At 38.6% G+C, this 26,130-nt stretch overlaps 1 protein-coding gene across 16 annotated transcripts in view; it reads left to right on the plus strand.

The window, feature by feature from the left end:
• The window catches only part of trpm3 (transient receptor potential cation channel, subfamily M, member 3), a 172,111-nt gene that overhangs the window by 112,368 nt on the left and 33,613 nt on the right, over positions 1–26,130 (plus strand). For all 16 annotated transcript variants that reach the window (XM_017306744.2, XM_017306748.2, XM_017306739.2 and 13 more), the window contains 6 exons: positions 10,897–11,071; positions 11,309–11,432; positions 17,843–17,915; positions 22,264–22,364; positions 22,662–22,796; positions 22,910–22,960. In XM_017306744.2, coding sequence (XP_017162233.2) covers positions 10,897–11,071; positions 11,309–11,432; positions 17,843–17,915; positions 22,264–22,364; positions 22,662–22,796; positions 22,910–22,960 — 659 coding nt within the window. The remainder of the gene's footprint in view (positions 1–10,896; positions 11,072–11,308; positions 11,433–17,842; positions 17,916–22,263; positions 22,365–22,661; positions 22,797–22,909; positions 22,961–26,130) is intronic.

The following is a 26,130-nucleotide window of genomic DNA, read 5'->3' on the forward strand; positions in this document are numbered from 1 at the left end:
GACCAAGGCAGCAAATGTTCTACATTCTGCTTATGGTGCATCGGAGTAAAACAGTTTTGAAGAAGTGTTTTTAGAGTAAACAGCTGATTAGAGGGGACAAATTATGAAGAATTGAAAAACATGTTGGCTAAATTGATTTCAGATGTCTTAGAAAGGAGACCAAAAACATAAAGAAGAGGAAAAAAAAAAAAGAAAAACTAAGGTCAGTTATGGAAGAATGGTTATATTGCATATACAATAATCAGCTTACATGTGAAGGCTGTAACAAGGATGTGAAGCCAAACTATTGTCATAAAGTTGGTAAGTTAGTGAAAGTTTGTGACTTGTTCTCACAGACGGATGTCACAAACTATTGAACAAAAAGGGCAACTCGACAAAATCCGCAACAATGTACGTTACAAAACATAATGATTTCATTTTATAAAATCTCAAGTGTAACTCTAAACCTCTTGGAAGCTGCTCGTTAATGGTATCCACGGAGTCCAAACTCTGTCGGGCGATAGGTGATGTAGAGATGGAATGAGATGAAGAGGTTGCAATTAGCCAAACAAGACTTTGACAGGCCTTAACAGACATTGAGCAACATTTTGTAAACTAACTGATAAAAGTTTGTTCTGTTTGGGTGTGTGGGCTTCAGGCAGCCTGTCAGACAACCTCCAAACACTAAAACAAGCTCAGTGATTCAGTGCTACAAAAGCTGGAAATATATGAAGCAAGCAGACTTTTTGAATACTTGTTTTTTCTTTGTGCAGATTGATCACAAATTGAAACATTTTTATTGATATTTTGATTTGTAATGGAATGCTTCATGTGAAAATGTTCATTTTTAAAAGCATTTGAGTGCTTTATCCACTGTTTTTAAGCACAAAAGTATTATTTAGAACAGAACTGTATCATCTGTTTTGTCAGATTATGCAAAAATTATGAGGTACTTCATGTACGAAACGTAGGAAAGCATAAAATCCCTTCTATCTTCAGTTCTCTCAACAGCACAGATTTTATGATAAGTTATGGCCACTGCAGTCTAATCAAATACATGTTCCACAGAAACAAGGGGGAAAAAACAGTTAGAAGCTGTCCAAGAAGATTTATAAAGTAAGGGCTGAGAATTTAATGTCCAAAGTAATAGCAGAAGACAGTCGGTGAAATAATTTATTACCTTGGGATGTTGCTACTTAAAATATAAAAAATAAAAATGAGAAGGAGCAGAGATGCAATAAAACAAATTTCATGCATGAATGGTTTCTTATTATTGCTGTTAGGTGAACAAAAAATATTTAATTTTTCTTTTATTTTGTGTTATTGTTTTTACATGCTTTCACAAGCTAAAACTTCTTGATTTGTAGCCGTTACACAAAGGCCTTTGAGAAACAACAGTTCACTGCGAGGAAATCATCTCCATGCAATTTTACCAAAATTATGCTAAATAGTGAAACCATGGCACATTAATGTCTGATTGTGTGCATACCTGCGGGCATTTGCATGCGTGAACAGCAGTGTAACCTTCCCTGCTCCTCCTTCCTGTAGCTGGACTTTCATTAATCACAGGGTAGGTAAAAAGAAGTAAATAAAGTAATTGAATCTAGAAGCCATAAGGCCTTGTGTTGTAGATTAGCCATGATATGTTGACCTTCGCTCCAGGACAGCTTTTGTACAAGGTAAGCTTTTCTACATGGGAAGTCAACATGGTTGTAACACTCTTACGTTCAAGCACAATACATGCCTGGATAAAATGTGGTTTTCTCAGACGTTTGCACTAATATCTGCTCTTTGTTGTGAGGTATGTCCCTTCAATGTTCAGATTAGGCCAGAATTTTGAAATGGAAAAGGAAGGATGTGGTTTTTAAAATATTACAAACTAAGAAGTGCAGCTTGTATTTGTATTCAGGCCAAATTAATTAATATTTTGAAGGACCACATTTCACTGCTACTCCAGCTGCAGAGGTTTTGGAAGATTTTTCTTCCAGCTTCAAACATGTAAGGGAATGAAAATTGCACAATACCTCAAGCTCAGAAAGGTTGGATGATGAGTGTCTAAAAAACTCATTTCAAAAAATCTTCCCGCACTCAATTGAAAAAAGGTCTGAATTTTAACTGGGACATTTTTACAAGTGAATGTTTTTTTCTCAGGAAAAAAAAATTGCAACATTAAAAATATTAGTTAATTAGTTAAGATTGACTCACATTTTCCTGACACTTTCCTTTCTTTACCACGTCCCCATTTGTCTCCGGAAGTTATAATATTTCAGCCACGACACGATGAACCTTCCTAGCTGTGTCTTTGATTGATGGTTTCTTTGCCTGGCTCTAGTGTGTGGTTTGACAGTCGTGTCTTGGTATCTGCACAGAAAATCTGTAATGTTTACTTGTTAGAAAACTTTGGAAGGTGGCTGGAATGGATTTTATTTGAGTTTTAGAGTAAAGATCAACATTATAATGAATGAAATCAATTAAACACATTTTTTTCTTCCAGTTATGCACCACTGTGTGCCTTTTTACAAGGTTATCATTCAAATGTTTAAACGTTAACTAAAATTTAGCTCAGGTTTTTTTTTTTTTTTTGTGATATTTTATATCACAGTAACAGTGCAGCGCCCTTTAAGTGTGTTATTTATCTGACTGCTTGGTGCAGATCAGCATATAAAACATTAGAAAATTTTTGAGTGCAACTACTGAGGTAGGAGAGGCGGGGGGTAAGATATGTTCGTGCAGGGGAAAAAAAACAACAAAAAAACCCCCGTCAAAATGATTAACCTGAACGGCCTGAGTGTTCAACCCTGTGGCAGAGAGATAACGGAGTCAGGAGTTGGTTGAATGCAAGACTTGCTCCAGGTATGGTTCCAGGTTGAGGATGTGCATCAGTGACAACATTTCATGAAGCGTGGAGAGAATTTCAGTTCAAGGCCAGTGGTGTTGAAAGTGGTTTCAAAAAATTAACCTTTTTTTCTTTGATTAAAGATGCTTAGCATGTACTGAACTTCTTTTATATCGTAAAGACCAGTTTTATTTGCACCTCTATTATTTACACCTCTGTTGTGTAGGAAGACAGTAGACAAAAAAAAAAAGTAAAATTATGAAATTGATGCTTATAAAAATAGTAGTGCTTTTAGACCTTAATTTTGATTTTTAATATTACAACCACATGTTTGTTAGGATCATATGTGAAGAAGGTTGTGCATATTTGTGAACTGGAAGGAAATTTACTCATAGTGTTTTCATATGATTTACAAAGCAATTGTGCCAGAGAGTTTTATTGAATCTTCTTTGATCTGATACACCTAATTAAAATCTCGATTCAATTTATTTTATTGAATTTTGCATGTAGTTTTTAAGTAACTCTGGAAAAGCTGCACAGATCCACAGCTCAGGAAGGAGAGTGTATATACATAAAAACGTTTTGTAGAGCAGTTTAAATCTTGAGTAACAAAAAAGTCACTGTTGAGAAGTAGCCGTTAAAAGTCTCATTTGCACTTGTAGTCAACTCGTCAAACATTTAATATAATTTTACCCAGTTTACACAGACAGCTTGGGAGAGAACATCACTACAAATATCCATGCGACGTCGTCACAGTGAGCAGAATTTGCAAGAAGGTTCTTCCAGAAGCAGCTGACCCAAACACAACTGAAATGGATCAAACCTGACAGCATGTTCATGTCTCAAGAACACTAATGCATTTTACACCTTCTCTGTTTTTTCCTTTTTGTGGGTAAATATTCATTCATAAAGGTCAGGGAGCGTTTGCGCTTTGGCTGGTGCATTTGCACCCACATTAAGTTCTTTTCATGTGTGAAAACTATCGGATTGATCCAAAATGCGTAAAGTGAATGAGGGCAAACATCTTGATTCACTAGAAGCTTTTTACTGGTTTTGGAGCCCTTTACCTTCTGTGAACTGTGTGTGAGTGTGGGTTTTTCTAACCACACTTTAAATACACACGTATGGCTAAGAGGTTGAGTTGAAATGGATCGTAGGTGGAAATCCAAGCAGTCACTGTTAGGTGCTTTTATCTTATTGTCCAGAACACTGCACAACATAAACCAAGTTAAGAGATTAAATAGGTTATTCATTACCTACATTAGATGGAAAGAACTTGTCAGAAATTTATAATATGTAGAATGGACATTGTGTTCTCCAGAATTATGAAAACAGAATAAACTCAAACATCAAAAATCAAGTTAATAAAACATTCTATTGCAGTGACTACGCAAGTTTATTATATTAGCAGATTTAAAAATATGTTGTACTCCTGTGTGAACATGAAATAATTAACTGTGTGTGTGTGCGTGCGTGTGTGTGTGTGTGTGTTGCCTTTGCTGTGGTCTTGTTTTCTATAATGTGAGCATGCTGAGATGAAGGGTGTAAAACTGACAGTGTCCTCCACCATCAAGAGGGAGCATGTTTACTTTTCCGTCATGCCACCATCTTGTTTCATTTCTTTCTGCTCTCAAAGATTCTCTGGCCATCTGGGGATGAAACTATAAAGTGCTTTAAAAAATATATGAGCACCCTAAGTGGGGCGGCTGTGGGAAGAGTAGTCATCTTGCGATCAGAAAGTTTATGGCTCGGTTCCAGAGGTTTTTGGGTTTTGGTGATTCCAGAGGTTTAGGTACCACCTCTGTACCTACATGTGGTAAAATATGGAGTCTCTGAAATGTGATGTTCATTCCGGAGAGTTTTTTTTTTTTGACAAATAACTGACAAAAAGTGGTAGCCTGGCTCAGTCCAAAATAAAATTACACGTTTTGAACTATCTCATGTGGAAGAAGGTAATGTTGTGGAAGCCTTTCTTCCTATGTTATTTGTAACAGAGGGAAATTTGCAGTATGATGACTGGATGTTGGATTATGGTGCCACTCTGTTGATAGTGGAAAACAACTATTTGGTTTAAATAACAGGCCAGGTTGGAGAATAATTTGAATATTAGAAAAAAAAGTGAGAAAAGGTTTTAGAGAAGATATGCACTTATGTAATAATTTTATTAATGTTATTTTATTTTTTCAGCACTTTCTCATTTGTTGTTGAGTTATAAAGCACCTTCATTATCCAGTACTCCTCCTCCAAACACTGATACTAATTTCCCATGTACAAGGGCAAACCCCCACACAACTAAAACATGGTTCTACACTCAAACAGGGAAGATGAGTCATTGCTGGTGTCTTTAATTGGGACCATTTAAGCACGTTATGTGTGTCTCGTGTTCTGCCTACTTTTTGTTTCTACAAAATTTCCTGCTGTTTCTCATTACTTTCTCATCTGCAAGGATGGATAAATTAAGACATTTATAAGCTTGAACTACTTTGAACCTTTTCTTAAGTGCATCCACCTTTTTACACATTTAGCATATAAAGAAATCTTAATACATGGTGTGGAGTAGAATAAGTTACATATTGCTGTTACAATTCTCAACAGCGAGAATTAAAGAAATTATATTTGCTGGGGGGTTTTTTTCTATGAGAAATGGAAAGTAAGAGATTAAGAAATGTAGTTTATCATGAGTCTCAGCAGTTTTAGGTTTGGAATAAACAAAATTCACACTTTTGCTCATTTTAGAGACTCAAAAGATCCAGAAAATGTTTCTGTACAGAGTTGAGCATCATAAAATTAATTACTGTTTCCTGGACATCATATTCTGGAAGAATATATACATCACTTACAGTTGGAACTAGGTATTTATTTAAAAACACCACCGTTTATCTCATTGTCGGACAATAAACCTGTAAAAAGCTTTTTTCTTTTATATTGCTTAGGATTACTAAACTTATTTCTTTTTGTTAAATAAATAGAGTACAGTGTATTTTGCTTTCTTCAGATTTGGAAATTTGCAAACATCTCTTTAGTATTTGGTAGAACTACCATTTTGAAAGACAGATTTACACCCAAACTTTAATTTCCTGGCTGATGTCTTGAGTTACTGCATCAAAGAACTTTTTTTTAATTGAATAATCTTTATGATATAATTCACATTAAATCAATACAAATGTTGACCATTTGAGTCTCTGTCAAAACATTTTTCCACTGTTGAACAATAACGTTTATCTCAATCCAAAATTACAGATCATTAAATACAAAGTAGCTGCATGTGTGTCCATTTTTCACAATCGACTCACTTTTGGTTATATGCAGGACATTTCTTACAGAACAAGAAACTCTCCCTGAGTGTATTATTTCATGAATTTCTTTAGACAATTTTAGACTCAGCTTTCTGGGCTGAGTGGAAAAGAAAAGGGGACAGCTGGAACATCTCTGGTCAGACATTGGCCAAGAGGCAGTTTTCTTTCTGGACAGATCCAGTCCATCACAGGGAGAGTGAGTATTCATGGAAACACTTTCACTTAAGGGGAATTCAGAGCTAGAAAATCTCCTCATGGAAACTAGCCAGAGTACCTGCAGAAAACCCGTGGATCCATGTGGAGAGCGTGGCAACTCCACACAGAAAGCCTCCAGCCAAGGCCTAAAAAACCAGGACTTCTTGACCTCAATATTATGAGACGACAGCGCTAACCCCTGCTCTGCCATGCTGCTCAGAAATTACGAACACAACCAAAACAGTCTATTTCCAACAAACAAAAAAACCCCAAAAGCTACAACAATGTCTTCAAACTGCATCCAGGATTGTTTTTACATAATCATTTTTTACACAAAACAAGGTACTGTTAGACAAAATGTGCACTTGGGAAAAAGATATATATAGTTTTTTAGGTTACACACACACTTCATCAGGCATTCAAATGGCGAAAACATCTCGACTCACGCCAATATCTCTGTTTTGTCAGATTTCTTTGGTAAAAATCCTCATCGGCATCACAGCGTACAGTCTGTTAGGCTGTTAATACATTTGGGAAATAATATTTCTGAATGCTAAATTTATTGTTGGCAGTCGTGGACTGCTGTGTTTAGGCAATCTGTATTCATTGCCACCATGGGAGATGCTAATCATCCACAGCAGCACTTGGCCATAAATTCTCAACACTTTACACAGAAGCCTTATATGTCTGGGGATTGCTTTTGAGAGAGACATAAAGAAAGATGAGGGGGCCTTCTGTTAGCAGATGTAGAACAATAACACCTTGAACAATAATGAGTCAACACGACAAAAAGCTCTCGGTAGCTTCGTACCGTAACTGGATTAGTTGTTTAACAATTTCTTTCTCCGTTCTAATTACGCACTAGAGGAAATAGGGACTAATATAAGTCTAGATGGTGGCTATCTGAAATGTTTTATCTGCCTTTAGGCCATTCATTTGCTGCTTATCTTCTGCTTGAAAACGCACTGGGATTTAGTTTCAGGGAGATCTCAGGCCAACAAAACAAATAAAAGACCCCAAAGTAAACTCAATTTTTTTTTTATCTTGACAAGCCTAACAAAATAAATGAAAAAAAAAAACACATCTCAACCCTCTTAATAATCACCTAAACAAGAAATATTGTTGAAATAAACAAATTGGCAGCTCTTCCCTACAAACCAATGTGACCAAATATTCAGTTCACAATAACTTTACAATAGATGCCCATCCCTTTACAACAAACAATTGTTGCTATGGGGCCAAATGGTTCAGCAGTGCACTCCTTTGTCTCTGCTGCTGATTGATGATTGGCTTGAATATCTTTGTGTCTCAACCAATTACTAAGTAGGAGGATCCTAGTGCAGAACACCACATATGTTACTTCACTCAAAAACATCCTTATCCGGGAAGTAACACTTCATTATTGTATATTTAATAGTCTGTAAATGTGGGAGAGTTACTGTCAAAAGCAAATAATTAATTCAGTGTGAAAGGGTTTTTCTCACAAGGAAAATTTGAATCTTGGGAGGGACCAAGGTAGAATATCAAACCAAATCTTTTCTACAAAGCAAATCTGACAACTGGTATCAGTTTCTCACTGTTGTGAGTGAAATCCAACAGATAAGTGAAGATTTATGGGCAGGGAAGATCAGTGCATGATCTAGCTAACAGTAACTTGTATCTGCCCATGTAAGGCAAGAATTGAACTCGAAGGAAATTTAGTTTCACAATCCATGACCCTTTCAGAAATCAGTCATTTACAAGCGAACCAGAAGAAAAAGTCTCACTGGACTCTTTGTGCTTTCCACATCTGAGAACAAGTGTAATTGGTTTGTTTTTCTTTGAATCAATCAAACTTGCTTTTGACTGTAATACCCACTGGACTCTAGAGTGTCTTTGAAAATATTACTAAGCACAAACAGTTTTGAGCAGGCTAGACTTTGAACAAGATTTAATTCGTAACCAGTTTGTTTTTCTGTGTGAATTAAGGCTTTCCTGAGGATGTTAAGTTATGAAGCAGATGAGATTTGGAAAGCACTTTCATGCTTTTTTTTAGAGCAGAACAATGCTTGAGAGATGAGCAGCTGGCACGCAGTGAATCAGGTTCAGTCAAGTTTGAGAAGTGTGGCAATATGGCTCACAAAAAAACAATCATTCGCTTTTCTGTGTTTTTCTGATATCATTTAATGAAAATGTCTAATGTTCTACAAAGATAATTAAATTATGAAGCTAGTGGTTATTAATTATAAGGTGGCTTCAACTGAAAGTATTGTAGAAGCTTAAAATTTAGTGTTTTTCCGTATTTGTATGACTGTAAATTTGTTCATCTCTGCATGTGTGTGTGTGTGTGCGCGTGTGTGCGTGTGTGTGTGTGTGTGTGTGTGTGTGTGTGTGTGTGTGTGTGTGTGTGTGTGTGTGTGTGTGTGTGTGTGTGTGTGTGTGTGTGTGTGCGTGTGCGTGTGTGCGCGTGTGTGTGTGCGTGCGTGTGTGTGTGTGCGTGCGCGTGCGTGTGGGTGTGTTTGCGTGCACACAGGCAGAGTTTCCTTTTCCCAATTAGCCATGACACAGCTGTGCTTTCTCCTCCTCATCTGCTCCTCAGTGGGTTTCAGTTGAACAAAAATCCACTTTAGCTACTACAACATTGCCTCCAAAGCTCCAAAGTCATCAATATCAATATCAATGTTTGATCTCGCGCAGCTGCAACCTCACATGCAAACACGTATGCAGGAAAGAACAGGAAAAGCCGGCATCCAAAGGAAATGGGAAATTGATTTTTTGGAAAACGCAAGTCACCACTTTGCCGCTTTTTTGCATTCTGCCCCGCTGATGTACGGCTGTGTGATGTGGCATGGCACAGTGACGCGGTATCTCTTTGAAGTAGGAAAGACCCCTAAAATATTCTCCTTATGTAACTGTCCCTGTTGCAAGGCCACACAAGGCTGCGCGAGACGCTGCACATTCGTGGGTGCAATCCCGAAAAGGAGCGCTCGCATGCCCCAGTGTGTGCATACAGTAGGCATGGATTTGTGCACTGGTGCTGCCTCTCTTCTGTGAATTATGCAGACAAGGACGAGAGTGCATGAGGGGAAGATGAGGCAGTTACATGGCTTTTGAATTAGAAGAGACAAACCAGCAGCATAAAACACAAGCACCATGTGAAGCAGAAAGGGGTAGGAGTGGAGTCAAACGTGGATGGATGTGGAGGGAAAAATTGATCAGAAAATGGAAGGAGCAAGACGTCGAGGATATGGCTTAAAGAAGTGAACCCACTGAGTCCCTTGAAGGGAGTGACAGAAATAAACATAATTGTTTGACTTTCACTGGGGTAATGACAATTCAACTACAGACAGGAAGTTAAAGTTAGGAACAGCTTTCGGCAAAACCCTTCATATCAAAATTTTACATGTTTTTAAGGCACTAAGTTTTAATTTAACTCATGAATTATTATTTTCTTGAAAACATTATTTTCAGCTATGTAATTCTTTGACATGTATGTATGGATTCAAGCCAGTTTTGATTTCTCTTAAAAAGGTATTATTTGAGGTGTTCTAACAAAACATTTCTAGCCTTCTGTCCTTGAGCGGATATTATATCTTACATTCAGAGGTGGTTAAACAGAGATCAGCAAAGTTATGATTTGCTTTATACAGTATATGCGTGTTTGGGGAGGTATTTGCTTCAAAACACCTGATGAGTTTTAATGTTGTAGTTTAGGTATTCAGATAATAAGAGGAAAGTGAAGGAGAATAAATAATGAGTGAGCTCACACAGCTCAGGGAGTTCTCACACACGCACACACACACACACACACACACACACACACACGCACACATACGCACGCACGCACACGCACGCACGCACACGCACACACACACACACCTTGTGAAGATTAAAACACACAGCATAGAAAGATCCTACTGCTGCCTGGACCTGTCAGCTTTCAGCACACCTTTATGACACCGCACCACCTCATTAAGTAAGTAAGCATGTAAACCACGTTACAGCTCATGTTCTGGTTATGTGCTGGAAATTACAAAAAAAACAAAAAAAAACAAGGTTTATAGAATGCTTTTAGCTGGGAGACATTCAGGTAACAACTCTGCTGCTTGAGGGCAGTCGTGTTATTTCAGTGGATGGCCCTTCACTGTCTCAGGGTGGAATGTGTTCAGACTGCTAAACTAATGCAGAAGAAAAAAAAAATGATTCCAAAGGGGATCCGAGTTCCCTCAGTTCACGGCTGTGTTTAGTGCCATCCCAACATGATCCGACTGCTCTTGGACATTAGTGTCTGTGAGTATTTTCTATTAAAAATATTGCTAATACAACAAAAATGTGTATTATTGTTGTTACACATATGTCTCCTTATGGACGAGTACAACAAAGTGTTTCTGAAAAACGTTCTACTGTAATGAGAAAGTGTTTTGATAGAATAAATGAGTGTTTGTTTTTAATCGTGTTGCTCATGAATTATTAGGTTTTTCTAAAAACTGGTTCAGTCTGGCAGAAGTAGTGACGCCTTTCTATTTTCTTCTTCGTATTCCCCCCCTATGCGTTTCTGTCTGTTCTTCCTTTTCTAAAAATTACTCCTCACCTCTCGCCTCTCCTGTGCAGGGATCGGCCAGGGCGTACCAGTCGTGGCTCTTATCGTGGAGGGAGGCCCTAATGTGATCTCCATTGTGCTGGAGTACCTCAGGGACACTCCCCCGGTCCCTGTGGTGGTGTGTGATGGCAGCGGGAGAGCCTCAGACATCTTGGCCTTTGGACACAAATACTCAGAGGAGGGAGGGTATGCACTCACATCTGCACGTGTTACAGTAATATAGTTATAAATTCACCTACCACAGCTACAACAGCGTCCTATATTTAGTTTGTTTAACATATCGCCTTGAACTCGAGAGTCCCAGTCAACCTTGGTTTTGTTTAGCAATAATTAGATTTAATATTCTTGTTTTCCTCAAGCTATCGATCTGACTTTGTTCTTTCACGTTTTCCCTTCTTCTCCCGCTCCTTCCTCTCTTTACAGCATAATTAATGAGTCTCTTAGAGACCAGCTGCTGGTGACCATCCAGAAGACCTTCACATACAGCCGCACACAGGCCCAACATCTGTTCATCATCCTCATGGAGTGCATGAAGAAGAAGGAACTGGTTAGTCATTTTTCCTTTCCACTTGGGCTCTTTATATGTGGCTACATGCAAAACCCAGCTCATCACAGACACAATTACAGCACCTCAGCTCATACATATTCATGCCTGCAGATGCAGTAAAAACCAGTTAAATGGGCTGTGCTTAGATGGAACAATAAAACACAAAGTCTGACACACATCAGGCCGTCGCGCACATCATTAACCTGCAAACGGCATTGTCCCTAAACACTTTAGTGTTTAGGGATAAATGTAGCAACATGTAGCAAAGTAAGCTGCACAAATGAAGCTTTCTTATCGTAAAACTTGGATTATAACAGATATTATTACTTTGTCCTTTATGTATGTTAAGCAGATGCAAATGTATTCAGATGACATTTGAGACAAGCTGCCCTGTACCTTGTATCCCTTTGGCAGTGTTTACCTCAAAACACCGGTCATGTTACACGCCGACTGTGATCATGTCGCTCATCTACTTAGGATATGTATTATACCAGGTGCGGGCAACTCAGATCCGAACAGGGCTGGTGTCTGGCATGATTTAGATTGTACTGTGGTCAACTTTTGATTTAATTCAAAGAGAAAAAGAAAAAAACACAACAAAACCTCATCAACTTTAAATGAATACTTCTAAAAATCTTATACTTAGAAGCTGCAAACTTTTAAGTTTGTAAAATAAATCGACATTTATGTTGTTGATTCATAAGATATTTGATGTGATTTACTTTTGTTGTTGGGGTTCCATTATGTGGATCACAAGAAATCGTAAGAAGAAGCATGTTTGGCCTTCCTGTGATATGGATGAAGTTCTTCATTTCTTCCACTGCTCACTTGAACAACCTTCCACCAAAAAAAAAAGAAAAAAAAAAGAGCAGAATCAACGTTATCTCCTGTAAAGCACCTGAAACATGATTGTGTTTTGTGTTTGGGTGCTACTGCTGAACCAGCACACTGCGGTACTGTATATTTTTCTAACACACCCACATGCACCATTGTTCTTGCACAGATAATAACGTGATGTTTTTTTTATGGTACATAAAATGCCTGCAGCATTTACTGCGTCTTCACTCTGCAGCAATATTAGCGTATTTGCTGCTTTTTTTCTTTTTTTTTTTGCTTTCGCACAAGCTTGATTTAAGCCAAGTGTTTGGAAATAGAGGAAATATCTGCCAGATCGGGGACTTCCCGACTGATTTTGTCATTTACCTGTTAATAAACTGCAAATACACATATCGCAGCATTTTCTTAAAATCTAACGTTTTGCAAAATTGCAAAGGAGGAGTCCTGCAGAGCCACTAAAACCACAAGACACGCATTTAAAGAGGCATAATAGCCTTCACTGTTATTCATTTTAAGTCATCACTTCCCTTTTGTGCTTCTGCTTTTATAATAGCACTATCCTACAAGGTCAGAAACAAAGCATACGAAATAGGCACACATGCATTTTCACAGACAGTCTTTTCTGTGTTGCCCTGAATTGGTCATAGCTGTGCAGCATGTAAATGGACTGATTTCACCCTCTGTGGGATTCCAACAAGTGACTGATGCTCACACTGACAGAGCCTCTGAACGACAAGAGCAGCGGAACAGCAGAGCGTGAATCATTCGCCAGTCGCAGCTATGAAGTTCAGATGATCCGATACTGCCTGTCTCTGAACTAACAAGAGTGTTACCACTGTCATATCGAAAATGAGCACTAAATGCCAGATATCGACAAAAATAGCCACAGTGCAAACTGATATTGTAAAAGAAAATGCACGTGTGTGTGTTTTATTGGGGTGCGAGAAGTCAGCAGACGGTATTGAAAGGAGTTGGATACTTTATCTTGTGAAAACCACTTATCTGAGGTTGGGTCATGGAGACAAAGGGTCAAGCTAACCCTAGACATCCCTCTCTCCAGCAACAGCTTCCAGTTCGGTTGGAGGATCCCAAGGTGCTCCGAGGGAAGATGGGGTGTATTTTCCTCTCCAGCGAATTTGCTTCAAATTGCTCTTTGCAGCTCCAGATATTCATTATTACCTGCGCAACCAATAAGGTTTTCATTTGGCAGACTTCCAGTAGCAAATAAATACATTTTTGCATTGTTTAAGAAGTGACATGGGAAAATAACTATACATCCTCTCAGTGGTGAGAAAAACCACCACAGGAAATGTAATTGTGAAGCACTTGCCTTTTTTGTGCTATTTTGCTGATTGTTAAGGAAAAATTATTGTTTCTGCACAGGCACATTTCATTTCCATCCTCATTGCATAAGGTAGCACAAACAGGACTGCAAGACTGGGCTCCCTTTGGCATTACCAGTCAACTGCTGCTGCCAAAAATGTAGGAAGCCAATTTTTTTTTGTCCAATTATTGGACTATTGACGCCTCTCTTCACCCGCTCCCCTGCCTTATGAGTGGTGGGGGGTGGAGAGCACAAGATGGCCATGTTGGCATCTCAGAGTGCGCTATAAATAATTTAACATAGAATCATCCTTATATGTTTAATTTGGATTAAATATTGAAGAGAACTCTCCAGCCCACGGTGTTCCTCAACCTTCTTGACAAGAGAAACTAGGAAGGAGTTCGAGGAACATTAAGGAAAGTAGGAGTGACTTAAATGGACTGCAAGCTGGAGGAGGGAGGAAAAGTGGAAAAAAAAAAAAAAACGAGCTACAGGGCAGAGATAAAGACACAAACAGAGATGCAAGGAGAGAACAAGTTCATTATTGGCAGGGGAGCATCCCTCTGTTTACTGTGCAGTAGAAAAAAATCTCGACGATTTAGCATTTTCCCCATGACAAATAGACAAGTAGTTTTTAATGTTTTACACTTATGTTCTCAACATGAATGCAGTGCCAGAGATTTGTGGGAGTTGACCTTCTTCAAGTATTGTCCACGAAAGGATTTGGAGAGCTCAGTGTACTGGAAAAGTGTTTTTGCTCGTGTAGCGTTGGCCATTAGTTGTCTATGAATGTGTGGCAAGATCAGTAGGCTCTTTGACTATCAAATTAAGATAAATGTTTTCTAACGAGCTCGACCCACTGAAGTGTGAAGTTCAATCTGTGCTGCATGTTTAAAGTTTGTACATTACCAACGCTGAAGATGCAGAAATTTTCCCAACAAAGCTGCGCCATAATGAGAAGGACTGCACCGTTTTTTCCAGTCCAAAGTCAAAGCTTCATCCTTCTTTTATCTATTCTGCTTCCAACAAACCTCCTCTTTTCTCCTTCTCACTTCATTGTCCACATCTTATTGATAATTTACCGTATCTTTATCTCTCCACGTTTGTTTTTAACTGAAATTATAGCGTGGACATGAAAAGCATGCGAGTTCAACACAGAAGCAACCTTTTCTTGTCCACCACATTTGTAAATTTGCTCGTTTTGCAATAACTGCTACCCAACACCCGTGTCTCGGACGAAACGGAGAACAACAAAAAGAAAACCTGTCTGTTTACATTTTGCTCGCCTTCATTGGCGAGTCTCTGGGGGACTGTCGAGATTAAAGCAGCTCAATTGCAATGTCACAGAGGATATGCTGCACATCCCCTGTGATAACAGGTAGACCGTACCCGAAGGGTCACCTTCAGGGTGTAATTGGATAAACTGAACAGTGACGACGAAGACAGAAAAAAGCCAAAGGACTGGACGGTCCAATAGTAAGGTTGCGTGGGAGGAGCTGTGAGATGAGTGTCTGCAACAGATGGTCGGAGGAATAAAAGGGAATAGAGGTGTCTGTTTAGAGGCATATATGGGAGCTGAAAATAGACCCAAATGTGAACATCTTCTGTAATTATTGTTCTTCTGCTGCACAATATTCCCTCCTGGTCCTGAAGGCAACCAATAATACCCTGCCAGTGTGTGTGTGCGTGTGGGGGGGTGTGCGTGTGTGTGTGTGTTTTAGAAAACTTGTGTAGGGAAACTCCCTGATATGCTAACATAAAAACAACAGGGAACAACGGGCAAATAGCCGGAACAGAAATCTTTATTAATGAAAACTTATTGAAGAACAAAAATCCCCTTAAAAATTAAGCATAAGCTAGCAACCATGTCCCTCTGAAACTGTCTTCATTTTTTGTTCCCTTGATCTCAGAAGAATATTACAAAGATATATGCACATGGTTTAACCTTTAAAAGTCGCTATGTGTCAGGATAGATAAAACAGACGCAAAGTGGCATTCTAATGAGGATTTTATGCTCATCCTTGTTGACCTCACGACGTCAAACACCAAAAACAAGGATGCCGCCTCTGTCGGGGGGTTTGAGGTGTTCTGTTATTTCAGCCTGTTGTGCAAATCCTAGGTTTTAAAACATCCAATTTATATTGAGTTTTTTTTTTAACTCTGAAAGAAAGTCTGGTGACAAAACCACAATACAGACGGCCGGCCGATAGAGAGTGGGTGGACTCTGTCACTTTGCTTGATCCTGCACATCCCTATTTTTAAAATTTTTTGCATTCAGTTAAAGTGATGTAATGAAGCAGAAGGGTTTAGTCACAGAGGCTATTTCTTTTGCAGTGGTGACTCTACATCAGTACACCTGAATATTCCCTAAAAGCACCATTCACTGCAAAATGTTAACCATACACTTCAAAGAAACGCCTAACAGTAACACCTATGACTGGTGTCTGTCCTACATGTTTTAGTTCTCTCCCTAGAGGTAGTAACAACCTCCTCAGCATTTCAGTGTTTTTGCTAACGAGCCATCATTTGATACAGATGGGTTGACCCACGGAGAGAAGTAAAACACGCAGGACACTGACTTTTCAAACCCCTGACCTATGAGTTCAACACGTGTTGTTACAGTTGTATATTTTTTTCTGAAGTGGCATCTACTGTTTCAAATGAGAACTGCACTGAGCGTGGTGCATCTGAATCATCCCACAGGGGGCAAATACTTTTTCACCCCCTGCATATGTGCTGCAAAAGTTACATAAACATTCCTAAAAAAAATACTTAGGCTTATTGCCTACAGGTCAAACCACACATGCTTCCTCTGTACTCTTCTCACTTGTTCATAGCAGGAAGATTTCTTTTTCTGTATCAGTGTCTACAGTGTAAAAAGAGAACTGCAGTGTGCTGTGAAACTAAAGCATCAGCGTAGAAGGCAACACCATTCACATGAACACTGAAACTGACTGGGAAGACCTACGCTTACATATATCCACTGTAATCGGACTAATCTCTGTTGAATTTCAAGCAAAGAGATGCTGTATGTGTGTGTGTGTAGACACACACACACACATACACACACACTTATGAAAACTCACTCATATTCTACCTCCTGGGTTTTATGGTGCCAAAGTGTCACTATTCCTTCAGAAAACAAAGCGACGTCCCATCAGCATACAAACTGCGTACAAATGATGAATGAGACGACCGACAGACTTAACCCACAACACTGCAGCATCTCCCAAAGGGAAGCTACCATCGCAGACGCAGAGCCTGCAGATTCCTGAAGCTCCACAAAATGAAGCTATTCAGGAAAGGGGGCGGGGCCAGGGGGCTGCAGGCATGGAGGTGGGAGGAGATGGATGGATGTAGGGATTAGAGGAATAGCTCATTAGGTATTCAGAACACACATATTCTTCCATACAAAGCTCCCCCAAGGTGCCTTTCACACATTCATACATAAGATCATGTGCCCACACATGCATGCATGCGTGCGTGCGTGTGTCTGTGCCCCTGCATCCGTGTTGCAGCTCAGCATGTAACAAACAAATGTGACTTCAAAAGCCCTGAGAAACTGGGGTATTCCTCAGCTTCCCCCCTCAGGTGACTTCACGGCATCAGTGGATCATCCAGTTAAATGTAGCTGTGGAGTACATGATGAGGATTTTTTTTTTTTTTCCAGAAATCGCTCAAACAGCACACACACACACACACGCACACACACGCACACACACACACGCACACACACGCACACACACACACACACACACACACACACACACACACACACACACACACACACCAAATAAGAAACAATGGTTTATGGTGCCGGATAGAAGCAGGAGTTCCCATTCATTTGATCCCCCAATTTTTTTCACGCTTTTCTTTCAGCTTCTCAGATTCCTTCCTCTCAAATCCCCTCATGCCCTCCTCTCATTGAATCGACTGGGTTTCAGCTTTGTGATGTCTTTTTGCCGTGGAGACTGGCGACAGTGCAAGAGTCCGGTGTTTTGTGCAGTACACCCAATCAATTCTCCTCTTCTCTCCATCAGAAGCAGTGTTTTTAGTGAAAGAGTTTAATACAGCAAAGGAAGGCACTCCACTGGCTTCCTTATTGTGATTGAATTTTCTTTGTGCTGTAAGCCTTCATGCACTTGCCGAAGCGACAAAAGGACGGTTCAAGAGGAAAGACACTTATTGGCACTTCTGAAAACAGACACTTACTCGTGTTTATTCCTGCCTCTTTCTCGTTTTCTCTCAGATAACGGTTTTCCGGATGGGCTCTGAGGGTCACCAGGACATTGACCTTGCCATCCTCACTGCATTGCTCAAAGGTAGGTCGGGTCATATAAGTGTGTGTGCTGGAGCTTGAGTGGCTTCAATTACATTATGTCCCCCCAATCACTGTAGAAATTGAGAGGTTTTTGAGCAATAAAGATTTTTTTCTTTTTCTTTTTCAGAAGCGTTCTAATTGAACTCCAGATTTATGAAGAGGCATTTGCTCAAAAGCCTTTTATTCCCAAGGTGGAGTTTATTTGGAAAGAAAGCTGCTGTCCTTCTCAGCATGTAGCTAAAGTCAACAATTCATTTGATATAAAAGCTTAAACACCCCTGGTAAAATGCCAAGATTTTGAGATGTCAAAATGAAACCAACATGAACTGCGGAACAAGCAAATTTGTTATTGGAAGAGATATCAAAACATTTAAAAATGCATCTTTTTAGTGCAGGTAATGGGATTTGTGTTGATAATGATGTCATGCAACCCAAGGTGGTGTGACCACATGGCATGCTGTTTACTTTTGTGGAATTGGATATACTAAAACTGTAAATTTAAAGTACAAAAAAACACTTTCTGACATACTATCAGGATATGACTTCCTGTAACTGTGACCTGTTTCAGGCTAAGATAAAAAAAAACTGTTTCGAAAAAAAGGACTGTAATTGGAAATTGGTTGTGGTATATTTGTAAAAATAACTAAAAAACTTTTGAACAAGAATCAAACCTACAGCTAACGAGAAGCAATCACAAAATTGGACGAAAGAGAGGGTGAGGTTAAAAAACTGAAAATATCCAGAGAGAGCGATAAAATAGAGACCAGATGTGATCACTGACTAAAAATAAGTCCTGGTTTAAGGTGGAAAACAAAGGACAATATAAAAAAAACATAACTCACTGACTGAAACACCTCAGGTGCTTGGAATAAAAGTACACGTCTTATGATGTATCTACTGATGGGCATCTTCTTCAGCTTTAGGAGTCTCTCAGCAATCAGGATGGAGGGAAGCTTGTAGTGAATTAAACTTTCTACGGTTTTGGTGTGAGCTTAAAAAACAAATGAACTCCTGTAAAATCATCAGTTATTGTTATATCAGCTGGTCATTGAGATAAATGGTTATGGGAAGACGTGGCCGCAAGTAACTTTGGAAAAGTCTCTTCTGAAGAATGCACTCGTTTTCTGTTTTGGTTTGAAAATTACATTTTTATGAGGTCTGGAGGTACTTTGGAAAAGATCCAAAAAGGATCACCTGAGAGCAAGATCACTATAACTGATGGGCTCACCGTTTACACCATTACTTTACACCATTATCTTCTGCAGCAGGACACACGCATAATGCCCCCGTCTCCGTATGCCACAGTTGGGATAGTGTTCTTGAAGCTCCACTGTTTCCTCCAAGTGCAATGATGAGCAAACACTTTAATTTTAGTTGAGTCAGACCACAGCGTGTGCAACAAAGACTTTTCTGTTATCTAGCTTTTTATGTTTTCTTTCAAGGCATCTGGGAATTGTATGTAAGAGTTAACCAGACTTGTGAAGGTCCACATTTCTCTTCTTGACTGATCTTTTTATTTTCCCACAATGCCACTCAGGAAAGCATATTTTGCTTTAAAATGTATTTGCATGTTTGCCTTTAGTTATCTTCACTTTTGTAAATTAATCTATCAGAAGTCTTTATAGAAGCCATGATGTTTTCATTTGAGCTTTTTTTTTTTTACTTGTTGAGAGACACAGTAATATATCTCTATTGGAAGGAAACAATGAAAATATCTCTGAAATTATTCTGACATTTTGAAAACAAAAACACTGTTGGTAATCCTAATTTACCACAAACAGGAATAATCAGAATGACTCTTCAAGTCCACTCACAGTAGATAATAATCTTGAACTGGTTGCATAGAAATGTTTGAGAAAAAACAACAACTAATTTCTACTGAACAGGATCTAGCCAAGATCGTCTTCTCCAGTCATTTTACTCAAACAAGGCAGAACGCATATTCCAGTTTGAGCACTCGGCCTTTTCTTCTGCGTCCAGAGATGTTCAGGGGGATAAAACTTTGACTGGCAGTCTAAATAAATTCTATACACTTTAACAAATTGTTTACTTGCTAGTTAGAGAAACTGCTGGAGATAAAGTTGATCAAAGTGTGCACAGTTCAGCTAAACCTGTATTGCTCTGTGTTCTCACACATCTCCCAGGGATACACACACACACACGCACACACACACACACCACTGAGGAATCCATATTTCTGATTGTTGTTCAGTAGCTCGTATTGACCATGGTTTCTCTGGTTTCCTCGGGGACAGCGGCTCATTCCTTTTCACGCTCACATTTGTGCACATAAATACAGACCGAACCGACGTATGCATGGGTACGAAGGAGCAGCAGGTCCTGTGAGGCTGCTTAGCAATTCAGAGCAAATGATTGATTATCTCAGGAACTGCGTTTCATGAAAGCACTTCAGCCCGCAGAGGAGGAAAAGACACAAACTACAGTTTGTAGAGGAAAAGTGTGAAAGAGGAATGCGTTTTAAATAATTTATGTGCAGCATTGATGGCGCGTGATTTCTCAGCCCGTTTTTCGCTCCCCGTTTTTGAGCTTATCCCAGATTTGTCCACTCTTGTTCCTTTAGTTTGCACATGCTTTAATTCCACTCACATTCTTTTCATATTATCTGTTGATCTAGCCATGATTTTTGTTCTCCTTCTCATCCCTTTTTTATTTTCTCTCGCGCGAATTGTGACAGGAATGGACTTCAGACGAACAAGCAAAGGAGGATCAAAGACGGAGAAAAGAGGAAAATTATATGAAATAAATTGGGAAACTTAAAGATAAGAGAAGAGCCTAAAAAAACACACACACTTAATGGTCAACACTGTGACAGACGGCAAATTAACATGCAAGCCTTGTTCTGCTGCACTGGAGTCAATTGGAGGTGTAAAATAAAATCCCTCACATCTTGCATGAGCGCTTTCTAAAACACTGGATTAGGTCTGTTTGCTGGGGAAGTAAGCTGCTGCCTGCAGCTCAGCTAAACAGAACAGAGTCAGACACATGACTTGAGGAGAGAACAGACCAAAAAGTACGATAAGTTATTTGAGTGAGTGAGCATGTGTGTGAGAGATTGAGTGACTAAGGGAAGTGGGAAAAGAGAAGAGTTGGAAGGACTCTCTGTGTAACTTAAAGGTGTGATTGATGGCTGACTGTTTGGCTCGCATCCCGAGGACCGAGTACGTAAAGTTAATTCACTGAGGCTCAGAACCCTGAGGGAGACACAATGAGAGCGGTGGCCTCCGATAAAGCAGCACAGTCACACTGGTTTTTAACATAGACATATCTCCGCTAAAGCGCTTATTAGTAGGTGTTGCGTCTTATTAGCGGGACTCTGTCTGAACTCGTACCGGTAAGCTCCAGTAATTCTGCTCAGACGTTTAAGCCACAGGGAAGGCGTTGTGTGAAGCGATAATGTTGGCGTGCTCATTAAAAATCACCCATTGTTGCATTACAGTGGCTTTCTTAGATTTCCTTGCAGTGAGGTCGTAAGTTTTAACAAGGACACCAAATTTTGGTTTTGCTTAATGAGAACTTAAGTGAGCCAGAAACGCGGTGAAGCAGCGACGTTTTCAACCGTGGTATTCTGAGCCCTTGTTCCCCCAAAACCTTGCAAAAGCATTCCCATGGTTTTGTTTTGTTTTTTTCAACTTCTATGTATTTATTTACATATTTTTTATTTCAATTTACAATTGTGAGATGCCAGGAAAATATTACAAGATTTTGATGTAAAAAAAAAAAAAAAAGATTTATGAATGAACATATGAAAAGTTAAGAGTGTACTGTTATTCAGCCTCCTTTACTCTCAATCCAGTGCAGCCATCTGTCTTTAGAAGTCATCTAATTAATACACTGTATCCATTTGTATGTTATCTGACCTCAGCAAAGATGCCTCTGAAATCTGCTAGCGAACAAACATCGTATTCACAAGAGACGTCAATAGGTGATGAGGTTTAGGAGAAGTTTAAAGTAGGATTATAATACAAAGCAATGTCCTAAGCTTTTAAAAGTTTTTTAAAAACTTAGCAAGCCATCATTTGAAAATATAGAGCATGACTGCAAGCCATTTAAACAGACAGGCCAGATGAGAAGACATTGATCAAAGAAGCTGCCAAATAGATTCATAGTATCTCTGGATGAGATGCTATGTCAAAAACAGACATTAGTGACCTTTGACATCTACCTAAATCAGACGATTTTCCACCCGGTTTATTGTTAATATGGGAAAAATTTGGATATGACTACAGACGTACAGTATATCAATATAACCTACAAAATATGCTTCTTTCCTCAATCTGTTTCCTTATCAGGAGAAATGCTTATGACCATGCTGTTGTTTCCTACACCAGGTGCCAACGCTTCAGCCCCAGACCAGCTGAGTTTGGCTCTTGCGTGGAACAGAGTGGACATTGCACGAAGTCAGATCTTCATTTACGGACAGCAGTGGCCTGTAAGAAGCAATAAATGCATGAAAATCTTCAGCTACGCCAAGTGCTTCCAGATAATCCATATTGACTTTAAAGTTTTTAAGTCAGTGTTCATTATTATTTAATTGAAAACTTTTCTCCGCTTTTATTTTTTTTAATTCTTTACCTGAATCACAAAACAAAAACAAAAAAAGATCACTATGACTCACTTGAAGGATAAAAAACAAGCCACTTTATGCAGTTATCATGTCATACCAGATGAGGTTTTTTTTTTTTGAATTTTTTTTTGTGTTTGTTTTTGTTCTCCTCTCTCTGTGTAGGTGGGTTCCCTGGAACAGGCGATGCTGGATGCCCTGGTTTTGGACAGAGTGGACTTTGTCAAGCTGCTAATTGAAAATGGTGTCAGCATGCACCGCTTCCTCACGCTTTCCAGACTGGAGGAGCTGTATAATACGGTATAATAATAGGAATAAATGAAATAGTGTCACTACAGTTGTTGTTGTTGTTGTTTTTGTTTTTTTTTTTACAAATTCTTGCCACGTCATCTATTTCCTCTGTTTTCTAACAGCGACACGGACCATCAAACACCCTTTACCACCTTGTCAGAGATGTCAAAAAGGTACGCCTGTCACTGCCGTTTCAGTAGCTCTGTAGCTGCTCAGGCTCACTGGATGCTAATATTGTTCACTGGACATGTTTGACGACAGAGGTTCAGCTGCTTTTTTGTGGTGTGTGTGTATATATGTGGTATACGTCTATGTTTGTGTGTGAATACATTTGGTAGATCTAGTTGCTGTTACCATCAAATAGAGGCCAGCTTTTCTCTCTCAGCTGGTTTTGTGCACTGCCTTGGCTGCGTAGAGCTTTGCACGTTTTCCAACCCTCATGACTCAGAATGTTTGCTGTTTTTCAAGGCACAAGCCACTGCGGTAAATAAACGGCACAAGCATCACATATTGCTAAATCCACAGGAGCCAAGGTGGACGTAGAGGGAAGATACGCTTTACACACACTCTGCATACAAAAGACACATCTTTATTTTATCACTGATATTACTTCAGACTCAATATTTTCTATTATAGGTCAGTCGGATTTGTGTTAAATATATGCTAAATGCTGGGATGAGACAGATTTTTTTTTTTTCATTTATTTCTTCAAAGTTTGAAGATTACATACTTTAAAAGTGTGTCTTCAAACTATTTGGTATGCAGAGGCGTTTCATTCAAAAATAATGAAATGAACAAAAGAATAAAAAAATTACAATTAATCATTAGTAAGTAAATAAATAGTGATATTAATAAATCAGTTATCAATACTCTATCAAATGAATAAATGTCCTCATGAGATAAAACAAAACAAATATATATATTTTTTTCTCCCAACATTTCAGTTGTATTTATTTATTTGTTTATTTCAGTATGGTGTATTATTTATACTTTAAAATAATTGTATATATTAAATGAAATTATTTTAAAAAAGAAGCTACTTTACATGATTTCAGGCCGTAAAAAAAATAATAACTAGCTGCAAAAAAAATTGAAAATGTAATTGAAAAAGGAAATGCTTGCTATTTTGTTCGTTAACATTTTCACAAGATTTCAGATTTTTATGAATATATTGAAATGATTTAAAATGTCTGATAACAAAAGCATCCAAGACTATTTGGGAGAAATCTGTAACAATAAGCTTCCTGTCAAAGTAATCATTGTCTGAATATCTCTTCTTTTTTGATTTCATGAGTGCATATATTAATTTGATCAAATATTTTTTTTATTTTAGAGTATTTAATTTATTTATTTTTGAATGAAACAGCTCTCTATAATTTGGGAAGGTCCTGATGATTATTTAATAGCTCTGTGGACTTAAGACCAACTAATTGTAGGCACATCTGGACAGTCTGAACTGAACAGCATGTCTATGTTCAGCCATGATGCCGCTCAGAGAAGTCTGTCTCACACCAAAACAAGAACAACTGCAAAAAGAGGCTTTCAAATGCATTTTAATACTTAAAAGATTTTACCAGCATGAGCTGAAAGGCCTCAGTAAGAAACAAGCCATTAATCCTAATGTAACATAGAAAAGCCAGATTTTGGTTTGTAAATGCTCTCAGAGAGAAAGACTCACATTTTTGGAGAAATACCCTGTGGACTGATGGTACAAAAATTTTGGTGTTTAGTCATAATGGCCACAGTTACCTTTGGGGAAAATGGGAAGCTTCGAAGTCTGAAAACACTATTCCAACTGTGATGTTTGATGTGGCAGCATCATGATGGTTAACTGTTTTACTGCTGGAGGGTCTGGCAGCCTTTACATGATACATAAAGAAATATCATGTGGAAATATTGAAGCAACATCTCAAAATGGCTATTTTAAGATGTTGTAAAAAGCTTGTGGAAAGACACCTAAAACATACGACCTGAGAAAAGTATGAAAAAACAACTTCAGTAAGGGAATGAACGCAAACATCTACGTTTGAATGGAGTTTAGCAAACAAAAGTAATCTTTCAGACCTGAAACAGGGAATTTGCAGCCTAATTTAATTTCAGACAGTGAGAAAAAAAATTGTTATGATCCGAGTGCTGATCAAGAGTAACTCAGTAGATGCTGTTTATGTTTTATTGGAAGCAGATGAATCAGTATAGGAAAATGGTTAAATGTGTTTTCCTTAATTTTTTTTGCAATGACACAAAAGAGAGAGGCTTTATTTCTCATTTAGGAAAATCTCCCTGGATAAAATTGTCTGTTTTAACTTTGCTGTACATTCAGGAGACAGCAGCACCACCTTTATTATTTAGACATTTTCAGCAATGAACATGTTTTGGGCTTATTTTGAACATGCTTTGAGATAAACAAAGTCTGAAGCAGAGCTCTGAGCTGATGTTTCTGAGTAAAAAAAAAAAGAGAGACCACATTACTAATACAATTATGTTTTATTCTCATCATGCAGCCCTCTAGTGCAGGGCATAGTTTTCCTGCAAATGTGTGTGTATTTTCAGCAGTGTAGCTGGGTGTTTGTGTGTCACTGTGCTTTAAGTATGTTCCTAATTAGATTTAACTACTTCCCTCAGGTGAGGTCTCTGTGTCATTGCTGTTCTCTTTTATTCCTCATTATTCTCAGAGGATTGCGTCGCTGTACTAACAGAAGATGTATATTTTTCAAAGTGTGAGTTTCATGTTAAAACTGAGCAAAAAGCTGTGAGGCATTAGGCATGCAGGTTTCTGGAGTGGATGTGGGCTTATTTTCATGAAGGAAATCTCAGCAGTAGAAAGAGTAACAGGAAGTCACGGCCGATATGAGGCTCGATAACCGCTGACAAAGAAAGGCAAGTTAAACCAACACAATCAGGGGACAGACAAATTGTTCATGAGAACTAAAAAGCAAAAAGATTCAGCTGTTCGTTTTAAAATAGTCTGAGTCAAGATTAAGGATAATTAAGGAGAGTGGCTTCAGTCAGGCTGCCAAATAAAATTAGCTTCCAACATACACAAAAGTTTGGTCCCAAAACTGAGGCTCACATGCAGTACTGTGCAAAAATCTCTTTCACTCTCTCCTTGGACCATCTCAATACCTTCAAACACTGGACACATCTTTTTTTTCTTTTTTGTAGTTGTTTACTATTGTATATGCTCCTAATCTTTATTTAGCTTATATGCTCTTTTCCTTCATGTGTCCCATCTGGATTTAGCGTATTCAATGAGAACATGTAAGGCATGGTTCACTCAGATAAGCGTCAGTCATGTTTAAGTCACATATAGAGAGAGATGTATCCATGGAAACGATGCCAATGC

Source organism: Poecilia reticulata, chromosome 9 (genome assembly GCF_904066995.2).
Source record: "Poecilia reticulata chromosome 9, P_reticulata-male-v2, whole genome shotgun sequence".
Lineage (NCBI taxonomy): Eukaryota > Metazoa > Chordata > Actinopteri > Cyprinodontiformes > Poeciliidae > Poecilia > Poecilia reticulata.